The sequence below is a fragment of the Salvia hispanica genome, chromosome 3 (genome assembly GCF_029641045.1).
Source record: "Salvia hispanica isolate PSC_SH4W2 chromosome 3, Shi_PSC_v1, whole genome shotgun sequence".
Taxonomy (NCBI): domain Eukaryota; kingdom Viridiplantae; phylum Streptophyta; class Magnoliopsida; order Lamiales; family Lamiaceae; genus Salvia; species Salvia hispanica.
Window position 1 is genome coordinate 36955029 of NC_142694.1, and position 13455 is coordinate 36968483.

General features: G+C 39.7%; 2 protein-coding genes, 1 non-coding gene and 1 pseudogene across 3 annotated transcripts; 3 read left to right on the forward strand and 1 right to left on the reverse strand.

Moving 5' to 3' along the window:
- The first annotated feature begins 2845 nt into the window (after positions 1-2845).
- On the forward strand, positions 2846-3528 carry LOC125210793 (ubiquitin-ribosomal protein eS31 fusion protein-like). The gene has a single exon (XM_048110386.2). It carries the CDS (start codon positions 2910-2912, stop codon positions 3378-3380), a length of 471 nt encoding a protein of 156 aa, XP_047966343.1. The 5' UTR covers positions 2846-2909; the 3' UTR covers positions 3381-3528.
- Positions 3529-4962: 1434 nt separating this feature from the next.
- On the reverse strand, positions 4963-5035 carry TRNAF-GAA (transfer RNA phenylalanine (anticodon GAA)). The gene has a single exon. It is a non-coding gene; the product is annotated as a tRNA-Phe (tRNA).
- A 346-nt stretch (positions 5036-5381) lies between these two features.
- LOC125209900 (insulin-induced protein) lies at positions 5382-6891 on the forward strand. Its single transcript, XM_048109474.2, has 5 exons — positions 5382-5695; positions 5779-5894; positions 6074-6262; positions 6336-6387; positions 6670-6891. Exons 1-5 carry the CDS (start codon positions 5429-5431, stop codon positions 6772-6774), a joined length of 729 nt encoding a protein of 242 aa, XP_047965431.2. The 5' UTR covers positions 5382-5428; the 3' UTR covers positions 6775-6891.
- A 2831-nt stretch (positions 6892-9722) lies between these two features.
- On the forward strand, positions 9723-12530 carry LOC125210792 (receptor-like protein kinase ANXUR1 pseudogene; annotated as a pseudogene).
- Positions 12531-13455: the final 925 nt, after the last annotated feature.

Genomic DNA, 13455 nt, shown 5'->3' on the forward strand with positions numbered 1-13455 from the left:
TTAATGAACCCAGGACTTCTTGCTTTCACATAAAACATTAAATCAACCAAGATTTCAAGAATAACATACTTTGACAGCCTCATATAAGATATTGATTTTTAGTAGAGAAGAACAATTTCTAACTGTGATTGACGACAGTGCAATGCATATCAAACTTATATTAGCTAAACTACAATGAAGAAAGAAGGCTATTAATCTCTAGAAAACAATGCAATATCAGAATATAGGGCATACTTGCCACATCGTTCAATTGTTATGCTCCGTATGCAAGGGTGATTCAAAGCCACAGAATCTAAGAAAATGCCATCAGCCAGCTCAAGGGCCTGAATTGAAAAATACTTAAGAAAATAAATACAAACCTTATACTGATACTAAATAATTGAACAACTTAGATATGTTGAGTCTTTCAAACATAAATTAAATACAACCTCTAGCATATTACTATGAGTCAAAGCATCAATAGATGCAGATGTTATACTCCCACACCCATGCATTTTGAGTGAAGTCAGCGTTGAAAGTCTCACAGACTACAAAGAAAATAGGATTTTGCAAATACACCGGAAATGGCAAAAATTTCAACCATCAATCAATTTCTGCTCTTCAATCTCTGTCTGCTCATCAATCTCTCTGTTCTGCTCAACATGGCTGTCGAACTAGACACCTTGAATCTTCTTACCGAAGAATTAGCTGTTGTTGATGACCTCATTGAGGATGACACCGATGGAGTTAACGAGCTAAAGGCCGATCTGGCTATTATCAAGCACAATCTGCAGGTCACTGAAGCTAGACTCAAGAGGAATAGGGAGAGGAAAAAGCTGTTGGAAAAAAACAAGCATCATTGAGAAAGGACATCGCTGCTAAAACTATTCACCTCACCACCGAGGCCCAGCTTCAATTTCTTAACCAAGAAAGAGCCAATCTTGATAAAATAGTTGCGACTACTAACGATCATCAGATAAGTTGAGGACTTTGACTATTGTGGATGCTTCTGTCGATACTGGTGAAATGACTATTCATCACGAAAAGTTGCATAAGTTTTGTATGGCTACTGCACATTTGACCCAATCTTCGTATGACAACCTCTCAGATGATGACATAGGTCTTTTGTAACATCACTCAATCTATTAAAGTGTTTGGAAACATTAGACGATTTAATGTTTATGTGAAAACAAGAAATCTTGGGTCAATACGGTATATTGTATCGAAAAATATGATTTCAAAATTGAAAAAAAACCCCAAAATTAATGTAATTTCAACACAGTGAAATAAACATTGTTCACATTTCCATAATCAAAATCCAACACAACAAAAAACAAAAAAAAAATACCATAATCAAGTCGAGTCCGAACAAAATACATTACAATAATTAGCAAAAAATGAAATGTGTCATCTTAATTGGAACAAACTAAAAAGGAAAACGTATCATCTTAAGTGGGACGGTGGTTTGACCTAGGTACTTGTTAAACCGTACTCATTTTGAAAAAATTGTTATAAATAGTTAAAGTGGAGAAAGAGTATTCTTTTCTACATTATTCTCTCTCTTACTTTACTCTATGTGCACTCTAACTATTTATTACTATCATTTTTTCCAAAATGAGTGCAGAAAATAATGACTATACTACCGTGGAACGAAGGGAATATATGTTTGCAAGCATATTATTACATGTTGGAGTTTATCTACTAATTGCTATTTTTGACACGAAATAGTTTACTTCTCGTGAATGATATAGTAGTTCAAATAATTTTGCTAATCCCTGGTATTTAGTCAAATTCATGTTACTCATCTTAAATTGATTTTAATGCGTTTTACAATTAAGTTTTACTTGGTTCCAAAATTCATCAAACCATGAACAACCCTTATCATTGGAGGCTAGAGCTACAACATATTCTTAAAATGTATATTGACAATATTACCCGTTTAATTATTACTATAATTTTACTAAGAATTTATATTAATTCAGACCATGAAGACCAGATAATTTATCAATAATATTAGAGTTTATTATATCGGGCACATCCTTAAGACCTTAATCATAGACTTTAAAAATAAATAAACTATGCTACCAAATGATTAATAATGTAGGTTAAATAATCTAACCTATCATTATCATAGCTACCAAATCATGCTTTAGAAAAATAGATTAAAATGAGAAAGTTAACTCCTATTATAGAATGGAGAAAATACGTTTATATGTTTATGTTGTAGATTTACGTAAAGTGAAACATTGGTCTTTAACCCTTTTAAGTCGAAATGAACTCCAAACATCTTATTCCTTGCATGGTATTGTCCACTTACCTTGCCATCTTGGGCTTATTTTCTTTTGTCTCAGGCCAACGCTCTAGTGTTGATTTATCACTACTCTTATACGTGATTGATTTTGTAGCTATTTTATTACTTCTTTTGTTCATTGTTAATAGATGTACTTTTTTTTTTATTAAAGTCATTAAGAATGGTGTGTTAAATGGATGATGAACAAAGTAAGAGAGAATAAAATACAAAAGATGAAGAGGGAATAATGTAAATGAAAACGGTACATTTTGTCAAAAATAAAAATGATTAGATTATCTTCAAACTTCGTATTACAAAAATGACCCAATTAACATGACATAGATGAAGTAGATAAGGTGGACAACGATAAAAGAAAAAGTGATTAAAGCATGCGAAAAATATGGTCTTAACTTTATTATTATTAGAAATAAAAGTGGGACGTAGAAAAAAGTGAGAAAACTCCATAATAATGGGGCTTGAGTAATAGAAGCCCAAATAATATGATGAAGAATCCGGCCCATAAACAAACCCTGACACCCCTTATTTGATATCCATATATAAACAACACTCACATTCATCCACCCCCAATTTGTAAACACACACTTGGCAAAACCCTAATTCTTCTGCGGCGGTCGCGAAGATGCAGATCTTCGTGAAAACCCTGACGGGGAAGACGATCACCCTGGAGGTGGAGTCGTCCGATACCATCGACAACGTGAAGGCCAAGATCCAGGACAAGGAGGGCATCCCGCCGGACCAGCAGCGCCTGATCTTCGCCGGCAAGCAGCTCGAGGACGGCCGCACGCTCGCCGACTACAACATCCAGAAGGAGTCGACGCTCCACCTCGTCCTCCGCCTCCGCGGCGGCGCGAAGAAGCGCAAGAAGAAGACGTACACCAAGCCGAAGAAGATCAAGCACAAGCACAGGAAGGTGAAGCTCGCCGTGCTCCAATTCTACAAGGTCGACGATTCCGGAAAGGTGCAGCGCCTCAGGAAGGAGTGCCCCAACGCGGAGTGCGGCGCGGGGACGTTTATGGCCAATCATTTTGATCGCCATTACTGTGGTAAGTGTGGCTTGACCTATGTCTACAATAAGGCCGGTGGAGATTGAATTTAGGAGTTTTTATGCTGAGGATTTTGCTGTTGTTAGTGTTTGGACGTGGATTTATCGTTTTTTTTGGGTAATATGTTGAGACCTTGAGCTTAAATCAAATTTACAATTTCTTCTATGATAAACTGTTTAATTTTTGCTTGCTCAAGTTTCTGATTTATAGTTGCTAGTGTATTAATATTTGTTTGTTTAGTTAATTCTTTGATTTAATCCTTCAATTTTACGTTTTCTACTTCCTATCTAAAATCCATAGCATCGTATATCTTTGTATATACTGTAAATTCTTTTGATTTGAATGCAACAAACCAACCGAGTTTTCAGTTTATTGGGTAATTAAAATGGCAAAAATTTCTGTAAGGTACTTGACGATCAAAAAAGTTTCATTTGGTTCATTCGGTTAGTTAGTGTACTTATTTCAAATGGATACACAACGTGAAGATGAGACATTTTCTTCATATAAAGTTTTCATTTGATTGTATTTTTGTGTATGAATGGTCTAATTATCTGCTCCCTCCCTCCATCATTAGAAGTCCCATTTCTTGGCATGGGGGAGTAGATTTGTGTTAATTTAACTTGTGACAACACATTCGAAAATTGATGCAGTCAGAACGCTTAAATATGTCGATTATGTCGAAATTATTTGGTACATTAGGGAATAATTGTAAGACTTTTGCATGAGTGGGCTAATAAATAATTTGTGGCAATTCTATCGACCTACTACTTTTTACCAAAACCGGTTCCGTATTTCATGTTCATACACTCAACAGCGTTGGGGGATCACCTAATAGGGGTGGAGCAGGGAAAGTGCCTTTGTCCCAATTGAGAGTATTCTTTTTGATGTTTCAACTATTTTGAATTAATTTTTTTTGATAAAAAATAAAATTTTTAATCACGCTTATTTTATTTGATATTTCATTTTTGTATTTTTAAATACAATTTCTTAATCTTAGTACCTTAAAAGTTTTGACTCAATTTAGTTGGGATGGAGAAACTACCTATTTATTTCATTGAGCCAATGCTTCTGTTATTAGTGTATGATAATGTGACCACTCAATAGTTTAAAATAGCTTCGATAAATGATGCAATCAAATGGTAGCCCAATCCGAAACCAAGCAATGAACACCACATAAGAATTATGTGGTTTGATCCTAAATGTTTTACGTCCACGACAAGAAGAAACATGTATTTTTTAATCACATGCTCAATAAAGGATTTATATTATACAACTCAACTTATCGAACTACTTGGTTACTGAAACCCCAGTTTAAATGCTAGTATATCTCAATTCTGTTTAAAAGTTGGTATTTGACGTAGAAGATGACTAATTAGGATAATAAATGATGCAAATTCAAATTATTTTATGTATGAGCTTCGTGTAAAAGAAGGGAATGAAAATACTACATACAGTGATTGTGAAGTAAAAATTTCTACGGTGATCTGTTTAATGGAGTACTACATAATTAAAAAAATACTATAGGATAAGATAAAATTTGGATTCATATACAATTGGGCCACAAAAGCCCAAACATACCAATTTGCAGCCCATATAAAAATATTAGTAGTACTTAAAATATAAACAAAATGCGGTGAACGTGGATCGAACACGTGACCTTCAGATCTTCAGTCTGACGCTCTCCCAACTGAGCTATCCCCGCGATGTTAGTTTCTTTTAATTTAAATTACTTGTCGACAAGTCTCTTAGAAAAGTAAAAAAGGAATAATAATATGTACATTTAAATGGATACAGAGTTACTCACGGAGCAGAGGTAATAAAGGGAATTAACATTCGTAATGGTCGCAGTCGATTAGTGAAGCAAAAAATTTGAAGAAAAGAATACGGATTTGGAAATTAAATTAGGGAGTGAAGTAGTAAGGTAAGTTGTGGGAAATGATGAATAGTTATTATAGGAGTATATATTCTTATATTTAATAATTATATATTTAATTTGATCTATTTGTAAAAAAAATTAAATTTTTGTTAGTTTCTTTTTCAAAACATATGGTGAAGGAGAGTTTGTGTGGATGAGGTAAAGTCAAGAACTAGTAAGATGCAGATACTTCTTCTCCCTAGCGCCGCTGCTTCTTTTCCTCTACTTCCATTTCCACACAACAAAACAAGCACAACTATACGTTGCACTAGTGAGAGAAAATCAAACACAAACACAAACACATTGAGATGGCCGGCCATCTCTTTCTCTCTATTCGCCTCCGGCTTCTTTCTCGGCCCCTTAATTGACGGCCTACATTCGAGAGTCAATCTCGTCGTCTACCAAACCGGTGCCATTGATATCGGCCCTCTCCACACCAACATATGGGTATGGCTCACATTCTGTCCATACCAATTCCTTACACTTTAAAATGTATGGTAAATAAGTTTAATGATTTTGTTGATGTTTAGGTGCCTCCTTTACTTGGAGTGTTTTACTGCAGTGTGGGGGTGTTGCAGTTAATCCTAGATGAGATGTTCTCTCCTAATGAAGAGGGTAGTCTTGATAAAGTAGTTGCTTCCCTTATGTAAGTAAGTAGATGATAAAATTTACTACAATTAAAATAACCCTAATTAACAATTTTTAAGATTGTCATATCCTATAATCTACAAAATTTGGTTTGTATTATGATATTTTTAGTTACACATATATATGAGGGTCCGTGTTAGGATGATAACTAGCTTAATGTGTGGTTGTTATTTATAGAGCTTTGGTTGCGATAATAGAATTGAGTGCTGAAATGTACAAAAGTGGAGTGGCGGACAATATTGAAGCCTACATGTTATTTGCCGGGGCTCAGCTTATATGGGCCTTGTTAGATAAGACAACACTTGGATTCGCACTTGCTTCCCTCGTTGGTATTGCTTGCCCACTTGCGGAGATTCCCATCGTCAAGTAAATGAGTAAAGCTCTAGCTCTGGCTTGATTCTTCGATTTCTATATGATTGCTTTTATGTGGTTGTTTCAGGTTATGGCATCTATGGTACTATCCCGGAGCTAATGTTGAGATTTTCGGAGAGGTATGTATATAGTGCATTTGGTTTATACTTTATTCGTGCACAATCAATATTCAAGTTTTCTTATTCTCGTATATCCACATGAATTAATCTCCTTTCATTTTCTATAACACCAATCTACCATTTTTCATTCTCTTTTTTCTTCTTATTTAACTAATCCAAATTAATAATACTCTGATATTTTTTTTCTCTATTTTATACTTTACCAATTTTGATGTATACAAATTAGAAATGAATTAGTTAAAGCATATAATAAATTAATATGATTTGAATGGATGGATGCAGGGGATAGTGAGTTGGACCATTGTTTGTTATTTTGTGTATACGCCCTTCTTGATCAATCTAGCCCGTTGGATCAAAACTCTTCTTGCTTCTAAACAAGGATCCTAGTTTTGTTTCTTACAACAATCATATCCACATCGAGGTGTATAAATGTATGTATGTCTTGCAATGAATTGTATCAAAACAATGTATAAAATTATAAATGATAGCAGTTTTTTACTCCCAGAGATATTTGAAATATGTCATGTGATTTTTAATTGTTCATTGTTTTTTGGTTTGGGAGGAATTAAGAATTGAATATCGACCTCTCTTTGAATGAGAAAAAAATATCACAACCCTTGGTATGTAACCAATGCATTTTTTTAAAAACAATACGATGAGGAATTGGTATGTATTGAGACGCTTGATTTTAATCAAAATGACATTTTATTTCTCTAAATTGTTTTGTACTAGTAAACATGAGTACTTCAAAGTGTCTGTATATTTCTCTAAAAAGAAAATTGATAGTAGTCCATTTTAATTTCATACTACTTCATTTTGTTTATATATAGTTATTTTATAATGAAGAAAATTAGAATAATTGTTATTTAGAGTGAATTATATAGAATTTATTATAATGGAGATAATTATTTATCGCTCCTTCACCACAAAAAGTGATTTGAGATCCATCACACCACTTGATATCTGTTTATGAGAGAAATTTAAAAAGTGATAAAGAGCATCCTTAATAGAAATAGGTCAGTCACTCTCTCCCCCTTTCACGTCATCAGCATTAAAATCCACCTGCCACATTAGCATAGGCCAACCATAGGCCAGCCGCGATAAAAATAATTCAAAAACAACTACATTTTACGGAATAAAGTTTACGATTAAATTATGGAAATAAATTTACGAGACATATACGAGAAAATCCATTCATTTCATTAAAAAAAAGGTACATAGATAAAAAAAAATACATGATTTTTTTTTATAAAAAAAACGGGCTTCCACACACGAGCCCCGCCGATCTCTACTCCTCGTCGCCGTCGCCACCCGGGGTATCTGAGCCCGCGTCTGAAACCCCCACCAGTGCCCTCGAGGCATCCAAATCCACCCGCATGTTCTCGAGCATCGAGTAGAGAAACCTCTTCTCCGTGGGGTCGGTTGCGGCCTTCCACTCTTGGAAGACCGCGAACATGCGTTCCTCCGTTTTTGCACGCGAGAATAAGGTGTACGCGTGTGGGGGGGGGGTGCCGAGATGACCTCCTGGGGCGATAGGGGGGATCCTCCCCTCGCTGCCCGTTGCGCCCGCTTTTGGCCAACCGGACGAGGGCGACGAGTAGAGGATGGAGGGGACGGAAACTCCTCAGCATCCGGGGGGAGGTCGTGGGATCCGCCGCTGCTGCCGCTGTAGTCGCCGGAATAGTTCAGCCTCTGCTTCTTCGGCCACCCAGCGTCGCACCCCGTAGCATTCCCAGAAGAGGAACTCCTTATACTTCCCCGACAAGGGGAAATGACTCTCCACTATCCTCCGGGCGTCCTCCTCATTCTGCCCACTAGTCAGCTGGCGGAGGGCGTTGGCGTACAACCCCGAAAATCGGCCGACCGCGGCCCTGATCCGTTCCCACCCCTTCCGGCACTCCTCCCCGCTGTAGTCCTTCCCGTGCGGGCAGTTCCTCCTATAGGCTGCTCTAATCTTCGCCCACATGTTGACGACCCGACCAGCGGATCGTCGCAAACCGACAACCACCCCTTGGCCACGCCGGCGTACTCATCCTCCGTCCATTTCCTCTGCGTGGGGGTGTCGTCAACAGCGGGCTGCAACGACTCGCCAACCACCTTGCCCTTCCCCTTGGCCTTTTACGGCGCGGCCCAACCCGCTGGAACGGGAGTGTCCGGCTCCCCGAGATCGATCCCCATCTCATGCAATGACAAAAGGTCATCGCCAGTGAACTGCGTCTCCACTGGGGTCGACGTGTGAGACGAAGCCGTCAAAAAATCAAGAGAGGGACGATAGACCGCCCCCCCCCCCCCCCCCCCCCCCCCGTGGCCCCTGCATCCCGGATTGCATACCGGGCTGCATCCCTCCCTGCCACATCATCTCCATCATCTGTTGCTGCATCTGGAGCATACCTCCCCACCCCGGCGCTGACTGCCCGCCGCTCGCCTGCACCCCGCCCGGCATCCCCTCCTGCATCCCCCCCGGCGCTCCAGCCATCATCCCCATCAACTGTTGCCAAGGGACGTTAAACCCCGGGCCCATCTGCCCGCCCATCTGGCCCCATCCAGATCCCACGGGTACCGTGGGAGTATGAGAGCCGCTCGTCGCCGAACTGGACTCGTTATTGTTGTCCATCGCTCGATGTTGCTCTTGTACAAAAATTTAGAGAGAGCGAAAACTCGTTAAAACAAGTGGTGCAAATAAAAATGAAACTAAAATCGCGTATATATAGGTTTTCAAAAAATTAAAAAAAAAAGAAAAATTGGCGCTGGCCGATCGGCACGCCACAATGGCGGCCAGCGCATCGGCCAGCCCACGCCGATTCTCTTGCCGATTTTCGGCTGGCCGGTCGCAATGGTTCGGCTAGCCGACCGGCTAGCGACGCGAATCGGCTAGCCGCTATTGTGTATGCTCTAAGAGAAATAAATATATTTTAATTGACAATATCAAGAACAAATTTTGAAGATGCAACTAGTGTTAGAAGACGTACAAAATGATACGCTGAAATTATTTACTCTATAATATTATAATTATTCATTTTTTTGAATGATGTTATAATTATTATAATTATTCCTGATATATAGTACTATAAAAAGTATGTTGCACTACAAGACTGAGATATTCACTCACATCCACCACAATATCCTAAGAAAAACAAAACCATCGAAAATAATAAAAATAAAATAAAAGAACAAATAAAGAAAAACAAAACCCAAAATCATTAGAACCTACCAAGAAATGGTCCACCTCAAATTCATAACAACAATTTCAAAGAAAAAATGTGAAATCTTAACAAGAAAAAAAGATATCAGAAAATTAAAACAAAACAAGAAGCAGAAAAAAAGGCATACAGAAACCCAAACTCTGTATGCCAAAAGTTTCTCGCTCATGTTTTCACGCAGCCATGGTTAGACATCACAATCACACCATTATCAACGTTATTCTCTCTCTAACAACCATTTCCCTTCTCTCTCACACAATCCACGCACAAGACAAACCTCTGATCCTCAGCTGCGGTGGCTCCCCAGGCTCCGCCAAAGATGCCGACGGCCGATTTTGGGATCCAGATGACAAATTCCTCTCCGCCGGCGCTAAATCCGTCGCTGTGAAATCCGATGTTCAGGATCCTTCATTGCCGTCGGAAATTCCTTATATGACGGCGAGGATCTTCCAATCGGAAGGAAAGTACCAATTCCCGATCAAAGATGCGAAATCTCGGACGATGCTCCGCCTCCATTTCTACCCCTCATCCTACCCTAATTTCGACATCTCCAAATCCTACTTCGCCGTCGTGGCCGGCGGCGTGACGCTGCTGAACAATTTCAGCGCCTCAATTTCAGCGGAGGCGCTCTCTCAGGCGTATTTCATCAAGGAATTCTTCCTCGCTCCGCTGGATTCGCCAACGCTCGATGTCACGTTCACGCCGGCCTCTGGAGCGTTTGCGTTTGTCAATGGGATTGAGGTTTTGCCGATCCCTGCGATCTTCGATTCGGATCCGGCGCTCGCTGGCACCGTTGGAGCGGGCACTGACGCTACTGGGGCGACGACGGTGCCGATCAGCGATAGTAGCATGGAGACGATGTTTAGGCTGAATGTCGGCGGTCAGTATGTGTCGCCGGTGAACGATTCCGGCGGATTGATGCGGAGTTGGTATGATGATAGTGTTTATATGTACGGAGCGGGCACTGGTGTTGCGGTGGCGGCTAATGTGAGCGTTGCTTATAAAAAAATGCCTCCCTTCATGGCCCCACTTGATGTGTACTCAACCTATAGATCAATGGGAGCATACAAAGATGTGAACATGAAATCAAATCTCACATGGATTTTCGAGGTTGATCCGAATTTCATGTACATGTTGAGGTTCCATTGGTGTGATTCCGAGATGACGAGGTCGAATCAGAGAGTTTTCAACATCTACATCAACAATAAAAGTGCCGAATACGACGTCGACGTGTTCGCCATGACCATGGCCACGGCGAGCCCGGTCAAGAAGGACTTTGTGGCTCGAGTCGCATCTGAGTCGAGCTCCCAGCTCTGGGTGTCCATGCACCCGTCAGAGTCCGCCAAGTCCCAGTTTGCCGACGTCCTTCTCAACGGACTTGAGATTTTCAAGCTGAGTGACGTGGCCAAAAGGAGCCTCGCGGGCCCCAATCCATCCATCTCTGACCTCATGAGGAAGTATCAGGATAGCCACATGGGGCCCGCGTCGTTTGAAAAGGAGAAATCCGTCATCACCACAGTGATCATCACGGGGGCGGGCGGGGCCTTTGCGTTCGGGCTCGCCTTCGTCGTGTGCGTCTTCATCTACCAAAGAAAACGAAGAGGCCCAAAAGGCGATGGCGCCACCACGTGGCTACCCATCTCATGGAACTCGAACACGAGCTCCACCGCGATAAAATCCTCTGTGTCGGGCCGGAGCCAGGGCAAGACCATCTCGTCCGACGCTGCATGCAACTGCCGCTATTTCAGCCTAACCGAGATCATCGGCGCCACCAAGAACTTCGACGAGTCCAACGTCATTGGCGTGGGAGGCTTCGGGAAAGTGTACAAGGGCGTGGTCGACGGGGACACGATGGTCGCCGTAAAACGGTCAAACCCGTCCTCTGACCAGGGGATCAACGAGTTCCAAACGGAAATCGAGATGCTCTCGAGGCTCAGGCACCGGCATCTCGTCTCGTTGATCGGATTCTGCGAGGATAACGGCGAGATGATTCTAGTGTACGACTACATGGGGCAAGGGACGCTAAGGGAGCATCTCTACAAGGGCAACAAAGTCTTTCTTTCATGGAAACAACGTCTAGAGATATGCATCGGAGCAGCAAGAGGCCTGCATTACCTCCACACCGGAGCAAGATACACCATCATCCACAGAGACGTCAAGACCACAAACATCCTCCTCGACGAAAAATGGGTGGCTAAAATGTCCGATTTCGGGCTCTCGAAGACCGGTCCGGACATGAATAAAGGCCACGTCAGCACGGTGGTGAAAGGCAGCTTCGGGTATTTAGATCCAGAGTATTTCCGGCGACAACAACTAACCGAAAAATCCGACGTGTACTCGTTCGGAGTGGTGCTTTTCGAGGTTCTATGCGCTCGTCCGGTGCTGAACCCTAGCTTACCAAAGGAGCAAGTGAGCCTCGCCGATTGGGCGATGAGGTGCGCGAGAAATGGAACGCTTGAGGAGATCATTGATCCGCAACTGCAGGGGAAAATGAACCCAGAGAGCTTGAAGAAATTCATGGAAACCGCAGAGAAATGCTTGGCTGATCACGGCACGGATCGTCCGTCGATGGGCGATGTGTTGTGGAATCTGGAGTTCGCTCTACAACTACATGAAAATCCTGACCACAAAAGGAGCGAATCTGCTGCGACAGGAAGCGTCGACTACCAAGGACAAACCGACCAGAATAGCATCATGGCTATGCATAGGAGCATTCTCAATATTGAAGAAGATGACGATGAAGATGATGAAGAAGCAAGGAAACCTAAGTACGAGAGTGATAATCCAGATGAGATTTTCTCGCAGATTGTTAACCCTACGGGCCGTTGATGTATGCATATATAACATATATTCATCACAAGATTCGTTATGAATTGATGCTGTTGGTGAATTTATGACTCTCGAATTAGCATGCAGATGATCAACTTGAAGGGTTTTTTTTTTTTAATTTGCTGAGATGGAGTAATCTTTTGGCAAGATTTTCTTGAAATCAAAACATAAGAAACATCATATATTATGAATTAAATGTACGTAAATTATCACATTTTTTTTTTCACCAACTCATTTTTTGTCAAAACAAAAAAATACTACAAGCATGAACTTTTAATTTTGGGTAATGCTATATGGCTAGCCATAAAATGGCATTCTAGTAAATTTTTTATGTTATGGCTATTAATGATTCAAACACCTCATTTAATGCTCTAATAACTTTACACTATTACTCTTTCTATTTAATTCTAGTTGTTTTTATTGATTTCATTTCTCTAATCTGGTTCTTACGTTTCTTTTTTTAGATTAATTCATTTTTTAATTTTCTATTTTTAGTGATTTATTTTAAACTATTTTTTATTTTAAAATTAAGTTTTATCTTTTTTTAAATATTTATCTATTATACCACACTAAAATTGAAATCAATAATAGCTTATAAGTTGTGATACGATCATATAGCCTATAATATTTTTATCATGTTATATTTTAAAAGTATCGATTATACTATAAACATAGTGTGCATAAAATATAACTTCATAAATCAATATACTAATTATTGTTTTATATACTATGGTATATAGTAGTTGTGTTTACATAATTATCTTTTTCTCTTTAATTTAAACACACTTATGTTAGGTTCTAACTTAATTTTATTTTAAAAATTCATTCAATCTTAAATAGACAATAATTTTTAAAAACATAAAATTTCCAATTCCATGTAAGTTTCTACCATCTCCCACTCTCTTACAAATATCAAAATCCTTCCCAGCATTAGTATATTAATCTATGAGCCTATAATATACTACTATTATATTTTGAAAATACGTAATCATATCATAATAGTTTATATATTAATATACTTTCCAATTCCAAGTTGTGA